The sequence below is a fragment of the Salmo trutta genome, chromosome 5, assembly GCF_901001165.1.
Source record: "Salmo trutta chromosome 5, fSalTru1.1, whole genome shotgun sequence".
Classification (NCBI taxonomy): Eukaryota; Metazoa; Chordata; class Actinopteri; order Salmoniformes; family Salmonidae; genus Salmo; species Salmo trutta.
In genome coordinates, this window is record NC_042961.1 from 34,765,336 (window position 1) to 34,785,702 (window position 20,367).

The 20,367-nt window shown below is 40.3% G+C and overlaps 1 protein-coding gene across 16 annotated transcripts in view; it reads right to left on the reverse strand.

Annotated features, from left to right (window-relative positions):
- col25a1 (collagen type XXV alpha 1 chain) overlaps window positions 1-20,367 on the reverse strand; it is a 406,953-nt gene that overhangs the window by 110,271 nt on the left and 276,315 nt on the right. For 14 of the 16 annotated variants that reach the window (XR_003878287.1, XR_003878289.1, XR_003878288.1 and 11 more), the window contains one exon: window positions 8,967-8,993. The exons of the other annotated variants lie outside the window; for them this stretch is intronic. Coding sequence is in view for 4 of the 14 variants with exons in the window: in XM_029753448.1 (XP_029609308.1) it covers window positions 8,967-8,993 (27 nt within the window). In the remaining 10 variants the exon portion in view is untranslated. The remainder of the gene's footprint in view (window positions 1-8,966; window positions 8,994-20,367) is intronic. 16 annotated transcript variants of the gene reach the window in all.

Sequence of the window (20,367 nt, forward strand, 5' to 3'; positions counted from 1 at the left end):
ACCCGATGTCACAGGAAAGCCAAAAAGATTATCAAGGATAACAACCACCCGAGCCACTGCTTGTTCACCCCGCTATCATCCAGAAGGCGAGGTCAGTACAGGTGCATCAAAGCGGGGACCGAGACTGAAAAACAGCTTCTATCTCAAGGCCATCAGACTGTTAAACAGCCATCACTAACATTGAGTGGCTGCTGCCAACATACTGACTCAACTCTAGCCACTTTAATAATGGAAAAATTGATGTAATAACTTTATCACTAGCCACTTTAAACAATGCCACTTTATATAATGTTTACATACCCTACATTACTCATCCCATATGTATATACTGTACTCTATACCATCTACTGCATTTTGCCTATGCAAGGCCATCACTCATTCATATATTTTTATGTACATTTGTATTCATTACTTTACCCTTGTGTGTATAAGGTAGTTTTTGTGAAATTGTTAGGTTAGATTACTTGTTAGATATTACTGCATGGTCGGAACTAGAAGCACAAGCATTTCGCTACACTCGCATTAACATCTGCTAACCATTTGTATGTGACAAATAACATTTGATTTGATTTGGTTGTTATCGTGTGTGCCCTACTGCTCTATAGTAAGCCTGAGACTAGCATAGCATCTCATGGCTCAGCAGTACTATTAACCCTCATACAAACAAATGGGTACATTTTTGATCACAGCCCAAAGGTCATTTATTCAATTCTTCCACATTTTCATGTTTGTCAATTAACTTGTTCTTGCATTGTTTAGTATTTCTGTATCAAAAGTCCTTTGGGGTCAAAACACTTAATTCTGTCTATATTAATTTGATAGATAGGATCTTTATTTGAATCTAGGTTTCTCTTGAGACATAGTAACAAGTTATCCATACCTCCAGAAGGTGGAGGGGGACCTGTATCAGATTTTGACCAGATAGACAGATCATCTGTAGTGATATTGGTGTGTATTCTCTAAAATGTAATCATTCTAGGGCAAATCTAAAAACCTGCAGAGATGCCGCACCTTATGTACTTGCCTATGGTTATAACTGGTTATAACCATGCACAAAATCAATATTAACTTACATATATGCTTAGTTGCAGTCAAAACAGCTCATAAAAGTCTGTCAGTGGTATGAATACTTGGTAGAACTGTAATACTGTAATGTTCGAGATGTAAAAATACAAAAATGTAAGCCTCGTATCATCAAAACTTCAGTGAACAGTTGTTTTTACATGATCTCTAATTTAGTGACCTTGATTGTACTTCAGCTATCCCTGAACCTGATTTAGCTTTGAGCCTTTTTGCAGATGTATTCAATACTATTGTGGATAGTCATGGGTTAAAGGTAGATGGAATGCCAGGTACACCGGAATTATCAGATGTAATTCATAAAAGAGATGACGCTTAGGTCAGGCCAGAAACACAGTCTTAGCCCCGGAATGGCAAGCTTTTAAGCAACTGAGGAGTCATTGTGTAAGACAAATCAGACAGGTTAAATCAGATTATTATGTATCGCTCTTTCGGACTGTAATGGGAACCGGCTAAATTTGGGAAAACTGTCGAATCCCTGAAGGGTTCTACTTCCTCCTCTCTGCCACCCTCCCAAAAATTCAGACACCTACAGACACTTACAGACAATTGCAGATAAAAATGGCATCATTGATGCATTTAGTCACCGTTTATTTCAGTGGTTTCTCTCTTTTAAATAACTTCTAAGCCTATTCACAATGATATTGGGCTGGATGCCGATAGGGGAAACTTGCTGAATGATCACTTACTGAATGATCAGAGAAATTATTATTTTAGGCTATTTACAGAAAAATAAGTCCTGGATGCTTAGCAAGCAATAGACAACAAGAAATACACAGGGGCCGACCAATTGGATCCTGGTCTGCTTAAGTGTGCAGCGCCCATCATTGTTGGCTCAATAACCCACATTTTTAATTGAACATTGTTATCAGGAAATATTCCTAAAGTATGGAAATTAGCTCTTGTGCTGCTACTCCATAAGGGCAGGGACAGTAGTGATCTTAAAAATGATCACCTCATTCAAGGCGTCCTTGTCTAGCTAAGATTCTTGAATCCATGGTAAATGTAAAACTTTGCCCTTTTTTATTTTCCTTTTCCGAATGGGCGGTTGTTAGAATTCTTAAGATTCCCTATTTACGGTAGCATAGCTTCTCAAGATCCGATAGAGACCCAATCCCTTTTCCCTCAGTCTTCCCGCTCTTTCATTCAAACCCAACCCCCTTCCTTTGTGTAATCAGCTGTCATATTGGGTTAGCCCACTAGGGGCTTTTTATGACATGATTAGTAGTCGATGTGTGATCTATCCTGTGTATATATATACACACTGCTCAAAAAAATAAAGGGAACACTTAAACAACACAATGTAACTCCAAGTCAATCAGACTTCTGTGAAATGAAACTGTCCACTTAGGAAGCAACACTGATTGACAATAAATTTCACATGCTGTTGTGCAAATGGAATAGACAACAGGTGGAAATTATAGGCAATTAGCAAGACACCCCCAATAAAGGAGTGGTTGTGCAGGTGGTGACCACAGACCACTTCTCAGTTCCTATGCTTCCTTGCTGATGTTTTGGTCACTTTTGAATGCTGGCGGTGCTTTCACTCTAGTGGTAGCATGAGACGGAGTCTACAACCCACACAAGTGGCTCAGGTAGTGCAGCTCATCCAGGATGGCACATCAATTCGAGCTGTGGCAAGAAGGTTTGCTGTGTCTGTCAGCGTAGTGTCCAGAGCATGGAGGCGCTACCAGGAGACAGGCCAGTACATCAGGAGACGTAGAGGAGGCCGTAGGAGGGCAACAACCCAGCAGCAGGACCGCTACCTCCGCCTTTGTGCAAGGAGGAGCAGGAGGAGCACTGCCAGAGCCCTGCAAAATGACCTCCAGCAGGTCACAAATGTGCATGTGTCTGCTCAAACGGTCAGAAACAGACTCCATGAGGGTGGTATGAGGGCCCGACGTCCACAGGTGGGGGTTGTGCTTACAGCCCAACACCGTGCAGGACGTTTGGCATTTGCCAGAGAACACCAAGATTGGCAAATTCGCCACTGGCGCCCTGTGCTCTTCACAGATGAAAGCAGGTTCACACTGAGCACATGTGACAGACGTGACAGAGTCTGGAGACGCCGTGGAGAACGTTCTACTGCCTGCAACATCCTCCAGCATGACTGGTTTGGCGGTGGGTCAGTCATGGTGTGGGGTGGCATTTCTTTGGGGGGCCGCACAGCCCTCCATGTGCTCGCCAGAGGTAGCCTGACTGCCATTAGGTACCGAGATGAGATCCTCAGACCCCTTGTGAGACCATATGCTGGTGCGGTTGGCCCTGGGTTCCTCCTAATGCAAGACAATGCTAGACCTCATGTGGCTGGAGTGTGTCAGCAGTTCCTGCAAGAGGAAGGCATTGATGCTATGGACTGGCCCGCCCGTTCCCCAGACCTGAATCCAATTGAGCACATCTGGGACATCATGTCTCGCTCCATCCACCAACGCCAAGTTGCACCACAGACTGTCCAGGAGTTGCGGATGCTTTAGTCCAGGTCTGGGAGGAGATCCCTCAGGAGACCATCCGCCACCTCATCAGGAGCATGCCCAGGCATTGTAGGGAGGTCATACAGGCATGTGGAGGCCACACACACTACTGAGCCTCATTTTGACTTGTTTTAAGGACATTACATCAAAGTTGGATCAGCCTGTAGTGTGGTTTTCCACTTTAATTTTGAGTGTGACTCCAAATCCAGACCTCCATGGGTTGATAAATTGGATTTCCATTGATTATTTTTGTGTGATTTTGTTGTCAGCACATTCAACTATGTAAAGAAAAAAGTATTTAATAAGATTATTTCATTCATTCAGATCTAGGATGTGTTATTTTAGTGTTCCCTTTATTTTTTTGAGCAGTATATATATATATATATATATATATATATATGTAATTCTGTGTGATTATTTAGGTATTTAGTAAATAAATAATTAAGCCAATTTGTGTATTGCTGATTCAACTTATTAGCTAGGGTTCGTGCAGATAACCAAGTACTTACGACAATCAGAATGAGACCGATCGAGGTGACAATTAATAATTGACTGCTATTAATATAAAAGACCTTCAGATCTGAGAGTGAATTCAGGAGATAACCGCTCTATATAAATTAATGCTTCCGTGGTGCCACAGTTTATTAATGGTTTAATTGTTGCATGGTTTAATTCAATCACGTAATCAATTAAATGTTAGATAATCGACTTGATAAAATAGCATGTCATATATTTTAATCATAGTCAGACACGACACTTTTGATACTATTGATCATGATATTTTTTTGAATAAGTTGTCCTCGATATGCCTGAACTCTGATGCCTGTTCATGGTTTCATGATTATCTTAATGCTAGAACTCAGGCCATCGTGATTGATGGGGTTAGGTCTGAATTTCTTGAAGTACATAAAGGTGTACTACAGGGGTTGATTTTGAGACCTATTCTCTTCACTATTTATATAAACACCATTGGTCAGTCTGTTAAAATGTTTAAACTTCATCTATATGCAAATTATACTATTAGTATGTATGCTGTTGCCCCGACTGTTGATCTGGCTGTGTCAAAACTGGTTCTCCAATCGAACGTGTTCCAGCATTAAAATACTTAGACATTTGGATTGATATGGAATTAACGTTTAAAAAACATATAGAGTAGATGAGCTGGTTAAGCTAAGAATTAAAGTTGGCTTTTTCTACTGAAACAGATCTTGCCTTTCTCTAAGCAGTTAGAAGCAGATTATTCAGTCAACCTTTTAATCTGTTCTTGATTATAGTGATATTATTAATAAAAGTGCAGCTGCTATTACTCTTAAACCTTTTGATACTCATTACTGCATCCTGTATCAAAACGTTGGCTGGACTTCGCTAAAGACCTGTAGATCTCTACATTACTCTCTTTTTGTTTACAAGGCCCTATTTCATAAACTTCCGTCTTATCTAACTTTGCTGTTGAAGTATAGACACCTGAGTTGCCTAACCTGTTCACAGGGATAGTTAACTCTTAAAGTTCCAAGGGTCTCCACCAAGTTAGGTAAATCTGCTTTTAGTTTTAACGCACTGTATTGCTGGAACAAATTTCCAAATACATTTAATCTTGTTGTTCTGGTGCCGCTCAAGCAATTTAAAGTACTGATTGGGAACTTATTTGTGGAGGAATGTTTTATTTGTGATGTTTTATTTGTGTTTTCCATGAATGTGTTTTTGTATTTTAATGTGTTTATGTTTGGGTATTATGTGTATAATACAACTACATACCTCACCACCAGATTTGTTTCTGTTTTTCTGCTCTTTTGCACACCAGTATTTCTACTTGCACATCCTCATCTGCACATATTTCACTCCAGTGTAAATTGCTAAATTGCAATTACTTTGCCACTAATGGCCTATTTATTGCCTTACCTCCTTACTTCATTTGTACACACTGTACACAGATTTTTCTATTGTGTTATTGACTGTACGTTTGTTTATCCCATGTGTAACTCTGTGTTGTTGTTTTTGTCGCACTGTTTTGCTTTATCTTGAGCAGGTCACAGTTGTAAATGACCAGGTAGTCCTCAACTGGCCTACCTGGTCAAATAAAGGTGAAATAAAAAATACAAATAAACATTTTTTATGTTGCATATAAAGGTAAAATTTGTAAAAGAGAAAAGGTAAAACATTATTTTTTAAAATTTATACAGAAACCAGCTACCCTCTCTCTATATGTACACATACAGTAGAGTTTATTCCCCCCCCACCCATTTTTTTTTACAGGAAATGTTATGTTACTATAATATCCTCCAATAATCTGTATGTGCATCTTGTTATGGTATTTGGGTTTCTATACCAAATAGAAAGCATGCTGTAGAATGATTAAAAAAGCATGCCTAAATCATCAAAGTATCTTCAAATCAAAATTTGAAGTTACTTTGATGATTTAGGCATGCTTTTTTAATCATTCTACAGTAGGCCCTAACACTCCCATTGTTTCACTAGCAGCGATGCTAATGCTGGCTGGGGGTTTAGTAAATACAGAAAACTTAGCCATATTTTTGGTCATTGTCTCTCAAGATCAATGGTTGAATCACTTTTTGTCAATGCAATGATTTGTATTTCACATTTTGGTGTACCGCCCCATTAAATGGCAAATGTCAAAATGTACATTTTCTTAACATTTCAAAAAACTAAATGATACTGAAATCAAATGATGGTAAATCATCTTTTCAGTTGTCACGTCCTGACCAGTATAGGGGTTATTTGTTATTGTAGTTTGGTCAGTACGTGGCAGGGGGTGTTTGTTTTATGTGGTTCAGGGTGTGTTTTGTGTATGTGTTTAGGTAGAGGGGTATTTGATTTATTAGTCCGGGGTTTGTTAGTCATTGTTCTATGTTAATATATTTCTATGTTCTATCTAGTCTTTTGTATTTCTATGTTTAGTTTATTGGGGTTGGACCTTCAATTGGAGGCAGCTGGTTATTGTTGCCTCTGATTGAGGGTCCTATAATTAGGAGTTTGTTTTTGTGGGAGATTGTTCTTGTTTAGCTGTTTGCCTGACAAGACTGTCAAGTTCGTTTTGGTTTGTATACGTTTTATGTGTTTTCCTTCTTCACCAATAAAAAAGATGAGTGTGCATTTTCCCGCTGCGTCTTGGTCTCTACCCTATGACACCCGTGACATTAGTACTAATGTGGATTGTACTTTAGAAAAAATCTGCACATTATTTAAGGGAGAAATGCCTTTTCATTTGCCAGAATATGCTAATTACTGTAATTGTGCTAAAATAACAGTCTGTTTTGGTAATAAAAATGAATAAATCAGAACATTATTTCCAGTCTAATAATGTTTTGATTAGAATTTACTTGATATTTTGCTATGATTGTTACTTTTTCCAATAGTTTCTTCTTGAGGTCAAAATGACCCCAGTTGGTAATCCATGTATGTAAAATATGATGGTAGTATGAGGGTTAATCGGTCGATTCTGAAACAACCGGGTCTTGTTAGGCCAGCATAGGGTTTACTCAATGAAATAATGGATTTATAAACAACTGTTATTAGACTAGTCCTCATATTGATATGACAACCTTTTCTATTTAATTCATAAAAGTAATAAAAGTAAGCAACCCTGATTTAAGGCAGTGCATTATTTATTCACAAAATGTCGCCTAATCACTTCCAAAAGGAATTCCATCAGTATGAGGACATAAGGGCAAGTGGACGTGGTTCAGCAGAAAAGTTACACCCAAAGCAGGGATAATGGAAGCTTCTGTCTAGGGAGCATGCTCCGTTGACTGGGAGGGTGAGAGCAAGGTCTGGCATGGCTGTGCATATGCAGGTAGTACGCTGTCTGGTATATGGTGGGGGGAGCATAGCTTGGAGGTCCATGGGGCAGTGGTGGGGTGCATTTTGTACAGGGCTGTAGCAGCAGCAACCTGTCGTCTCTGTGAAGGCTGGGGATGGTGAGTTGTGTAGGGGCGGTGTCCTGTTCTACACCGATTACTTTCAGGGCCTTTTTCTGGATGTTGTCAAGCAGGCTGAGGTGAGTCGGTGGGGCATTCATCCAGCTCAGTGAAGTGTACTCCATGTCACTGCATACATGTGCCTTGTAGATGATGGCTCGGCTCTTGGTGTTAAGTTTGCTGGCCACTCTCCTCAGTGCTCACAGTTTCTGAGCTGCTCTGGTGGAGATGTTAGATAAGTGTTTGGACCATGACAGTTTGCTGTCTATTGTGACTGAGGATGTCAAGCTCCTTAGTTGTGGCTAGCTGGCAACCATCAAAGTACAGGTCCAGTTTTGATGGAATCCTCTTCCTGGAGAATGTCATGGAGTTACATTTTGATGGTTCGAAGGTGCTCTCTCTCTCTCTCTCTCCCTCTCTCTCTTTCTCTTCTCCCCCTCTTAAATTCTATCTATTTTGAGTGTAAGATGTTGAGAATGTATTTTGTTTCCTGAGTATGTGAGCCCAGGATTAGCCTCCCAAGAGTCTTTCTAGGTCTCATGAGGGGATATGGATAAACTACAAAATGTACTTTTACAGTATGTGTTAGTCCTTAGCTCTCCACTGCAATGTGTGGTGAACAATCTGGTGCATAATGGCTGCCATGCATCATTAGGGTGTTTAATAGTAGAGCTGAATGGGTTGAGTTAACACACCTTGCACTCCACTCAATGGACTGCAGAGTGGGCATAATGGTTATTTTGAGTGTAAGATGTTGAGAATGTATTTTGTTTCCTGAGTATGTGAGCCCAGGATTAGTCTCCCAAGAGTCTGTCTAGGTCTCATGAGGGGATATGGATGAGATGTAATATTGTAGAGGATAACTATTAACAGTAGCTGACACTGGGCTACTTAGGACATAGGGCTGGGCAATATGGCCAAAATATCATATCACAAGTTTTTTTATTTTATGTTTTTGAAAAATAAAAGTTCTAAATTTGCTTTGAGTGGTGTGTGACCCTACCGTGGTAACACATACATTCTAAGTGTTTTCAATTGGTCTTTCTCCATTGTTTTAAACTGTTCAATTCAACTTCAACCAAAAATCTTTTTCAGAATTTATCATTTTCTGCATTTCCTGCACTTATGGACATAAACAGCGTATAACAAACAAAACATTCAAATATCATTATAGAAGGTATAGTAAAAACCCAAACCAGTCTGTGCATCAATACTGGTATATCATAAAATATGGTATACCTAGGCTATTAGTCGTGACTTTGGGCCCTCTTCAATCAAACCCGTATAGTGCCCCGAGTACAAATATTTTCTCACAAAAAAGGACATAAAGGAAATTTCTCACAGGTACATTACTAATAAAACAAGAATAATTATAAATAAAAAAACAACCTCAAAAGTTTTTGTTATATGATTCAGAAGCTATCCTATTTACCTAAGAAACTGGTTTAATAATGAATACAGAAGATGAAATCAACTCTACCTTTTGTCCTAGTGGCCCCTCAGGTCCCTAGAAAGAAAGATGTTAGATGAAATAATATGTAACAGGGTCACAAGGGAGAGACTCGCCCTGCCTGTAGTGGTGGGGTTTCATACCCTGCAAACAAAAATCAGTCGTTAGGATGTCCCCAGAACAGCATGAAATGTTTGCCTAAAGTCAACAGGACGTTTGTCACGATTCCCACCGACGGTGGCGCCCCCTCCTGCTTGGGTGGCGCTCGGCGGTCGTCGTCACCGGCCTATTAGCTGCCACCGATTCCCTTTTGCTTTTCCCTTTTTTTTTTGGACACCTGTGGTCAATTAGCCATTAGAGGGGCTATTTAGTTTAGCTGGCCCGCTCCTTGTTGTGTGGGATTGATTGTTGTATGTCGACTTCTTGTTCGTGTCGGCTTTGCATTGTCGCTCATTGTGTTTATTCCCCTGTGCTTGGGAACTTTGTTTTTCCTTCAAGTGTTATTAAAAACACCACTCCCTGTGTTCGTTGCTTCCTGCGCCTCATTCCTGCAAACGCGACTACCAAAGCCCTTACAACGTTGTATCATGGTCTTGTGGAGGTTTTGTCTAGATCCCGGTTTGTTTCAGGGACGTCCCTAAGGATGGTCCCATGGAAGTTTTTGTCTAGATCCCAAAACATAATTTTTCCTTTCATTGGGACATTGTGTTATGGTAACAAGGGAACGTTCTCTATGATACCTTTATCTAGTTCTCCCTATGTTCCTGGGATGTCATTGAGATGTTTTTAGTACACTTTCAGGACATTCAGTGTATCAGTCATCAGAATGTCACCTGATGGTCGAAAAGAAACATCTTTTTTGGGATAAATGTTCTACCCAACTAACTGGGCTCTCGCATCCTCGTTTCATTGCACATCACCCCTTGTTACTGTGAACGAGCCACTGATCCATTCACAGCTTTTTGTCTGTTGGCAAGGTTAGGAACAACCAGTACCGGTGCATGGGTAAAATCACTGGGGATGCCAAGCCCACCCCCATATTACAACATATGACAACCTATGTGTTGTGATAATTGCGTTGTTTGCTCTATAACCTGATAATGCTTATGCCTTGCGACTGTGATATATAGGCCTAAAGGCCAAGATAATTTTATAATAAAGGTTAAACTAGGCAAGTCAGTTAGGAGGGGTGCGTCACTTAAGTGGGTTGACGTGATCTTTCTGTTTGGGTTGGCGCCCCCCCTTGGGTTGTGCCGTGGTGGAGATCTTTGTGGGCTATACTCGGCCTTGTCTCAGGATGGTAAGTTGGTGGTTGAAGTTATCCTTCTAGTGGTGTGGGGGCTGTGCTTTGGCAAAGAGTGTGGGGTTATATCCTGCCTGTTTGGCCCTGTCCGGGGGTATCGTCTGACGGGGCCACAGTGTCTCCTGATCCATCCTGTCTCAGCCTCCAGTATTTATGCTGCTGTAGTTTATATGTTGGGGGGCTAGGGTCAGTCTGGGGTCCTGTGTGAATTTAAGTATGCTCTCTCTAATTCTCTCTTTCTTTTTCTCTCTCGGAGGACCTGAGCCCTAGGACCATGCCTCAGGACTACCTGGCATGATGACTCCTTGCTGTCCCCAGTCCACCTGGCCATGCTGCTGCTCTAGTTTCAACTGTTCTGCCTGCGGCTATGGAACCCTGACCTGTTCACCGGACGTGCTGTTTTCAACTCTCTAGAGTCAGCAGGAGTGGTAGAGATACTCTTAATGATCGGCTATGAAAAGCCAACTGACATTTACTCCTGAGGTGCTGACCTGTTGCACCCTCGACAACCACTGTGATTATTATTATTTGACCCTGCTGGTCATCTATGAACATTTGAACATCTTGGCCATGTTCTGTTATAATCTCCACCCGGCACACTGGCCACCCCTCATAGCCTGGTTCCTCTCTGGGTTTCTTCCTAGGTTCTGGCCTTTCTAGGGAGTTTTTCCTAGCCACCATGCTTCTACACTTGCATTGCTTGCTGTTTTGGGGTTTTAGGCTGGGTTTCTGTACAGCACTTTGAGATATCAGCTGATGTAAGAAGGGCTATATAAATACATTTGATTTGATTTGAGTTAAGAACAAATTCAGATTTACAATGACGGCCTACCCTGGCCAAACCCGAACAACGCTAGGCCAATTGTGCGCCACCCTATGGGACTCACAATCCCGGCCGTATGTGATACAGTCTGGATCCGAACAAGGGTGTCTGTAGTGACGCCTCAAGCACTGAGATGCAGTGCCTTAGCCCACTGTGCCACTAAGAAGCCCATAAAGAAGACACTGTCCATGGCTGTCCATGGTTCCGATTTAGTCTATAACCTGTTCATTCATATGCCTTGTGACCATGATCTATAGGCCTAAAAGGCAGAGACAATAAGAACACACAGTGGCATAATAAATTCAACCACACCATTGTTTTATTACAAAATCGGATAGCAACCTCTGTCCAGTGGTCCACAAAGCATATTGCATGTACAGTAACAGACAGTTACATGACCTACAGAATGGTCGAGCAAGTTAATGTTTGTGACTTTTTCGGACCACTAAACAAGTATTAATTTAGAACCACAGAGTCGCAAAGGAAACATGTGCTGCCTCCACTATTCCAGCACCATTTCAACACCATCAAATCACCTCTGCTTAGTCTAATACAGTGACAACTAAAAGATACCAAAAACAATTTAGTCCAATCAACAATCAACGTAAGCTGAATATGATGTGGCAGCCCATGGTTCTGATTTCTCTGTGTGTGTGTGTGTGTGTGTACATTCGTTCAAGCAGAAAACCATGTTGACACACCCTACTTGTAGAGAAACACCAATGCCATCCTCCTTTCTTTCATGTTGACGAAACAGTCTATCACTCTATCATACAGTACATGCGTTTATTTTTTTGTTGTCCTAGGCTACCTGGCTAAAACGCTTGCTTGCTAGCCTAACTTCTGTTCATGGGCAACGTTAGCTAGTTCACATTAGCCTTTGACATCTAGCTACATATTGAACTTCTATCCTCTCAGGCCAGGAGCACAACAATGTAAGAATTAATGGTTGGATCAGAATTGACGTTATAATCATTGGCCAGTACGGAGAATTAAGTAAAACCACAAGTCCAAATTCCTATCTCCATCCATGGCTAACTTAGGAAAAGGCCAATTTTAGCTAGCTGGCTAGCTAGCCCCTGGAGGACAACAACACAACGAGAAGTTTTTCTGTCAATGAGGTAAGCTCTCAATGAGATTTGATAGGAGTGATGCCAAATCCAAACTGGCTTCTCTTGAAACTTTTTTTAGTGCGCCAGGACCATTCACAGTTGAGTTCGCTCAGTTTAGCTCAACGCTGGTTGGCAATTTTTTTTCTATTTTTTTTGTCAAGGGAGGCCAGATGCTTGCTGGCTTCCTTTGCCTTCAGTGCTGTGGGCGGCAATAATGTCATACTCGTTTGGACCAGACAGTATCAGATAGATTGCCTACACAGAGAGAGACAAAGGGGCGCTGTTTCGCTCGCTCGGATGCCTTCTCCTGTGAGATACATTCAACCTCTTGGAAAATTATGAAACCCAGAGAGAAGACCAATTATTTTATGTTTTTGTATTTTTTTCTTGGTCAATTTTTTGGGGGAAGCCTGGCTTCCCTTGGCATCTATGAATACACGCCACTGAATACAGACCGACCAAAAACTGGTCTTAGCATAACGCAATTGGTATGGTATTGATTTTGCAGTCAACATACATTCCCCTTTTTTATTTATATTGCACATTATTTTTGTCCAGCTTCTGTGTAGCCTGTTGAGGAACATCAAGTTATTTAAAAGGACTTCTTATTGTTTTCCGTTTATAATTTTGTCATAAAATGTATCTTCCACTTTCCTCTGTTGGACCTCTGTCAAATTGGTCGCTGTACATGGTGCTGAATCCGCATGTAGGCTATTTTACTGGGTCAGCATTTTTTATTTAACCTTTACTTAACTAGGCAAGTCAGTTAAGAACAAATTCTTATTTACAATGACTGCCTACTGGTGAACAGTGCTTTGTTCAGTTGCTTTGTTCAGTGGCCTCCCCAGCTCAATGGTGCTCATTGGCTCACATTGTATATAGACTTGTTTTTGTACTGTATTATTGACTGTATGTTTGTTTCACTCCATGTGTAACTCTGTGTTGTTGTATGTGTCGAACTGCTTTGCTTTATCTTGGCCAGGTCGCAGTTGTAAATGAGAACTTGTTCTCAACTTGCCTACCTGGTTAAATAAAGGTGAAATAAATAAAATCAAATTAAAATAATGAACTTAGCCTTAAAATGCTTTTGAGAAACCATGCTCTGATTTGGTATTTTTTTAAATTTATTATTTATTAAAAATTTTATTTGGGGGGGTCGGGGGTTGATCAGCTTTAATATTGCAGATTGTGGCTTCTATCAATGTAATTATCTGCATAATTTCTGATCCCCCGTGTGTATTATTTTGTAAATATATATACACACAGTACCAGTCAAAAGTTTGGACACACCTACTATACGGTGGGAACCACACCTGTGGAGATCATCAGTTCACCTATTCTGCGTCTCACAAAGACACAGCTGTTGGAAGCAAAGGACAGATTTCCACCGGTCTAATGTCCATTGCTCATGTTTCTTGGCCAAAGCAAGTCTCTTCTTATTATTAGTGTCCTTTAGTAGTCGTTTCTTTGCAGCAATTCGACAATGAAGGCCTGATTCACGCAGTCTCCTCTGAACAGTTGATGTTGAGATGTGTACAGTGGTTCCTCAATTAAACATTTTGAGATTATGCTGCGGGATTTAGAGGTCATTTGTGGTTTAGTACGTTACCCTGTGTCACTGCTTCAATGCTCCAGACCACCGCAAAGGGGGAGTTAGAGCACTGATTATGCTTTTGGGTCCCAAGGCCTAATGTGTTTCTACCTGACAATGAATGGGCGATATAAACCAAATAGAAACTGATAATTGTGCACAACTTCAAAATTGAATTTCAATGAACTGAATGATGATGATGAAGAAGGTGATTGAATTTAGAACAATAGTGTAAGAATTGCTATTCCTCTGTTCTGCATGCACATCTGAAAAAATACTTGTTTATACTTGGTCAAAAGAAGCTGTAACTGGCCTGTAGCATATTACTTACTAAAACTGTTGTTACACTAAGGTTTAGAGAAACTAATGTTTTCCGTTATATTCCATGATATTCTTAAAATACATGTGGTGACTGAATATAAGCAAGTGATGTCTGCTAAATAATCAAGTTGATGGTGCAGTCATATGAAAAACTCCCCCTAGTTCGCTGCGCATCAGTGGTGACGGAACTTTTTATTTTTCAGTGTCAAACATTTACATTTTCTTTAACTTTTTTTTATAACAGATACCCTCAATATTGGACGCACGGTAGTGCCGTAACGCTGGCTAGCGTATTAGCTCGATTTGGGCATACCCCCACACCAAAGCTAGTTAGCGTTGCTAGCTAACGACTCAGAATAATGACCATACTCATCCCTGGATGTGCCAATTGCCAACAACTGACCCAGAAAATCGCTGAATTGGAGGGCAGAGTGTTTATTCTTCACCATCTTAAAGAAGATAAACAGCTGATTGACTCTTTGCTTGAGTCCGCCAAAAACGTGGTGAATGAAGCCACTTGCCCATGGCTTGTCACCGCGGCCTCGGAAGAGCCTGTAGCTGTGAGATATACTTTGATTCTGCTAGAAGAGCCCTGGCCATTACCGGGAGCTTTACTCAAGCACACTGCTCCACTCCATCTGCTCCGCCTCAGGAGCCATGGATTACTGTAAAACCAAAAAACCTTGGCAGGAAAATGGCAAGGCAAAGTGATGCCTTGGAACTGGGAAACAGATACCGGGAATTGGAAGAGTCTGAGGTTTCTGTCGTTGTCTCCAAAGGAACAAACAACTCTGCCCGGAAGCAAGTGGACCCCTGCCATCTAAACAATTTTCAACGAAACAGCCCTACAACTAGCCCCAAACAACTTTCTAGGAGGAAGATAACTCAAGAGAGACGCAACTTAAAACATTTACCAAGCAGCAGTCCCACTGTCCTTATTGGGGCACATCCATGATCCAAAATGTTTCTATTAGGAAAGCAGAGACCATCTGTTACCCGGGTGCCCGGACCCAGGACATTGACTGTATGTTACCGCTACTCATTAGTAAACCCCCGACTTCCTCAGCTATCACTGTCCATGTAGGGTCAAATTATATTAAACTACAGCAATCTGAGCAACTTAAAAAGGACATTAAATCACTGATTCATACTCAACTTAAATCAGGTAAACAATGCATTATTTCAGGCCCACTCCCGTCTCCACGCTCTACGGATAATAATTTCAGTCGTATACGCCAGCCACACATCTGGCTTAATGGTTATTGTTGTTCAATAAGCATACAATATGTGGACAATTTTGCAGCTTTCCTACATTGACCAAATGTATTTCTCCAGGATGGATTACATCTGAATAGGTATGGTACAAGCATTCTCTCCTCAAACCTGGCTCTCACTATAGCCTCACTATAGGGTTGATACTCGGAATTGGTCGATTCCCCATCAGACTATACTCATTACACCCCCACAGCTTTAAATAGTTCTACAGGTGCTGCTAACATGGACGAAACATTTGATGGACTTTATGTTATTGTTACACTATTGTCAAGGTACTGTGTTGCCACTTCCTTGCACAGGCAGAGGGGTACTGTTAGAAGTAATCTCATCTCCATCCAACTCAGGCCTGTCAGTAGCTACACGAGGAAGCGTCGCTCATGTAATATTACCTTGAATGCTCCATCTGGTATGAGCTCTTGAAACAGTGGCCTTGGAATTAGAAGCTTGATCCAAAAGTTTGATTTTATTGAAATACTGGTCTCACAATCACATGCTGACATATTGATTATATCTGAATCCTGGCTCTGTGTCTCTGTTCCAGACTCAGATGTTCTGTTAGCTGGGTACAATATCTACAGAGCAGACAGAGTGGGTAGAGGTGGAGGTATTGCCATATATGTTAAATGCAACCTAGATGGCACTGTGTCCATTTCAACTTCTGGTCCGAAACAGTATGAATGCTTAGTTCTAAATGTGGTCCTTGTTCATAATGCATTATTAAAACTTCTTTGGGGTAGGGGGCAGTATTTTCATGTCCGGATGAAAAGCGGGCCCAGAGTAAACTGCCTGCTACTCAGGCCCAGAAGCTAGGATACGCATATTTTGGATAGGAAACACTCTGAAGTTTCCAAAACTGTTTGAATGATGTCTGTAAGTATAACAGAACTCATATGGCAGGCAAAAATCTGAGAAAAAAACAACCAGGAAGTGGGAAATCTGAGGTTGTAGTTTTTCAAGTGATTGCCTATCCAATGTACAGTGTCTGTGGGGTCATATTGCACTTCCTAAGGCTTCCACTAGATGTCAACAGTCTTTAGAACGTTGTTTTAGGCTTCTACTGTGAATGGGGAGAGAATAAGAGCTATTGGAGTCAGGTGTCTGGAAAATTGGCATGAGCTCAGTCATGCGCGCTGCCGTGAGAGCGAGCTGAGTTCCTTTTCATTTCTGAAGACAAAGGAATTGTCCAGTTGGAATATTATTGAAGATTTATGATAAAAACATCCTAAAGATTGATTCTATACATTGTTTGACATGTTTCTACAAACTGTAATGCAACTTTTTTGACTTTTCGTCTGGACTTAGTGCATGCGCCTTCTGCATTTGGAATAGTGAACTGAATGCGCAAACAGGTATTTGGACATAAATATGGACTTTATCGAAACAAAACAAACATTTATTGTGGAACTGGGATTCCTGGGAGTGCATTCCGATGAAGATCATCAAAGGTAAGTGAATATTTATAATGCTATTTCTGACTTTTGTTGACTCAACAACATGGCGGGTATCTGTATGGCTTGTTTTGGTGACTGGACGCTGTAAAGCTTTTTTAAAATCTGACACAGCGGTTGCATTAAGGAGAAGTTTATCTTTAATTCTATGCATAACAGTTGTATATTTTATCGACGTTTATGATGAGTATTTCTGTAAATTGATGTGCTCATTCACCATGAGTTTTGGAGGCAAAACATTTCTGAACATTACACGCCAATGTAAACTTTAAAAAAAAAAAAAAATATTAACTTTATCGAGCAAAACATACATGTATTGTGTAACATGAAGTCCTATGAGTGCCATCTGATGAAGATCATCAAAGGTTAGTGATTAATTTTAGCTGTATTTCTGGTTTTTATGACGCCTCTACTTGCTTGGAAAATGGCTGTGTGGTTTTTCTCGTCTAGATGCTGTCCTAACATAATCTAATGGTATGCTTTCGCCGTAAAGCCTTTTTGAAATTGGACACTGTGGTTGGATTAACGATAAATGTATCTTTAAAATGGTGTATAATACTTGTATGTGTGAGAAATTTGAATTATGAAATTTTTGTTGTTTTTAATTTGGCGCTCTGCTATTTCACGCTAGCGTCCCACATATCCCAGAGAGGTTAACGCTCACCCTCAGCTCCTGTATCTGCTCTATGCAAATTGTTTGAGTTAAGGTCTAATTATGCAAACTCTGAATTATTGATTATCGGAGATCTCAATCTGGACTGGCTGATGCCAGCATCTCTTAAATTAAAAGACATTTGTAACGAACTAAATCTTACTCAACTAATAACTATACCTACCCGTTCTAATCCAAAAGACCCAAAAAGTCTACATTAATAGACCTTATCTTAAAAAATACACCTCACAAATATATAGCTAGTGGGTTATTTGCAAATGACATCAGGGACCACTGCCCTATTGCATGTATCAGAGACATTAGGCTAAAAAACCCTGACCCCTGTATAATTCTAAAGAGAAACTATAAACACTTCTCAGAGCAAGCCTTTATCCATGACCTTTAATACTCAGAGCTTTTATCCGTAAACTACATAATGGACGTAGTTTTAGCATTCTCTTTCTTTTCACACATTTTTACTTCCATGGCTGATAAACATGCCCCGTTAAAGCGACTTTGGGTAAAAAAATCGAACTAATCCTTGGTTCTCCTTTGATTTGAAAATCCTTTTCCTGCAAAATAATCAAGCATGGGCTTTGGCGAGGAAAACTTGTGAAACAGCTGATTGGCTGCTTTTTAGGCAATTGAGAAATAAATGGACTGGCAGAATAAAAAAAGGCAAAATCTAGGTATTTTCTTAGTGCTATGACAGTGATCTCTCTAAATGCTGGTGATGGCCAACATGATCCTGATCGGTCTATTGTAGCAGCTGATGTGGAAAACAGAAAGCCGTTTTTTAATTTCCAAAAAGTCACAGAAGATGAGGTCTTATCAGCACTATCTGCTATAGATTCTAAGAAATCGTTAGGCGTTGACAATCTGGATCCATATTTACTCAAGTGTGCGGCACCTATCATTGCGGCCTTCCCTGTGGCTCAGTTGGTAGAGCATGGTGTTTGCAACGCCAGCATGGTGTGTGCAACGCCAGGGTTGTGGGTTTGATTCCCACGGGGGGCCAGTACAAAAAAATGCATGAAATGAAATGTATGCATTCACTACTGTAAGTCGCTCTGGATAAGAGTGTCTGCTAAATGACACAAAAATAAATAAAAAAATGCTAGTGCAGTGACGCACATCTTCAATCAAACATTAGTCGTGGGAAAGATTCCTAAAGCTTGGAAAACAGCTTTGTTTTACCACTCCTCAACGGAGGTGATGGTAGTGAATTGGACAATTATCGGCCCATCTCTAAGCTCTCCTGTTTGGTTAAAATTCTAGAGTCATTGGTGAATAGGCAACTACAATCATTTTTAACTGTTAACAATACTCTTTCTAGCAATCAATCTGGCTTCAGACCTAAACACAGTACCACTACGGCCACTGAACGTGTTGTAAATTATATTACTAATGCCCTAGATAATAGAAAGTACTGTTCCACCTTGTTCATAGATTTGTCTAAAGCATTTGACACTGTAGACCATGCGATACTTTTGGGTAAGCTGTCGTTAATAGGTCTGGGATCAGATGCCTGTTGTTGTTTTCATTACTATCGAAAGGATAGAAGTCAGGCTGTTAGAGTCGACAGCATCCAGTCGGAGCCATTGGAGTTGGTTAAAGGGGTCCCACAAGGTTCTATACTTGGTCCATTACTGTTCACTCTCTACATAAACAATATCGGTGATGCGGTAAGAAAGTGTCAAATTCATCTATATGCTGATGACACTGTCATGTACTCTATTGCTTCAATGGCTGACCAAGCATTATCACAATTGGAGACAGGTTTTAAGATATTACAAGGGTCTTTTTTACAGCTGAAACTTGTTTTAAATGCAAAGAAAACACATTTTATGATTTTTAATAGGTTCAAAAAGTTGGAAGAAAATACACTTGCACTTACGAGCTTAGATGGCTCTTGAATTAATCAGGTCTCTGCATATAAATACTTAGGGATATGGTTGGATGATAAACTGTCTTTTAAAATGCATGGTGATGAACTTTGTAAACGGCTAAAAATCAAACTAGGTTTCCTCTATCGAAACAGGACATGTTTGTCCTCTACAAATATAAGACAAATTGTGCAAGCTACTTTTACGTCTATTATAGATTATGGGGATATTATCTACATGCATGCTACGGCATCCACACTTAAATCGCTGGATGCTACTTATCATTGCGCACTTATGGGTGCTAGCTACAGAACTCACCACAGTGTTTTATATCAAAATGTGGGTTGGACTCGCTGTCCATGAGACGAGAACAACATGCTCTCGTGTTTGTCTATAAAGCACTTCTGAATAAACTACCTTCTTATTTATCATCACTTATCAACATTATAATTATAATTCCTAAAACCAGGTCTCAAGCATGGATTACACTTAAGGCCCCTGCGATCTCTACAGAGTTGGGTATGGCTGCCTTTTCCTGTAACGCTCCTTGCTTATGGAATTTTATTTTTGTATTGCTTGTAACTGCTTTGGGTAATGGAGGTTCTTGTGCTGTTAGGGGAATAACCCTTGTGTAAATGTAAAAATCTCCTCCTGTATTTATTTTTGTGTTATCTGTGATCGTTTTGTCTTGTGTAGTTTAATCATTGTAACTAAACCTTATGTGTAAACATGTATACGCAGGGCCCAGCTGTAAAAGAGACCTTGGTCTGTCTGTCTTCCTTGTTGAAATAAAGGTATAATAATGTAATATAGCCTCGGCACCTACATAAAGCTGAGTGACTCACTCATTCATGGCTTTGGACCAACATTCCTTCTGATAATCTTTAATGAAGAAATGTTTTGGTTATCCTAACCTGGATGCCATGTATTATAGTCTCTAAAAGGAAAAATATGACCACCGTCTCTTGCGCATGTCATTTTCCAGATCTTCCCTAATGAAAAATACACCTTAGATATTAA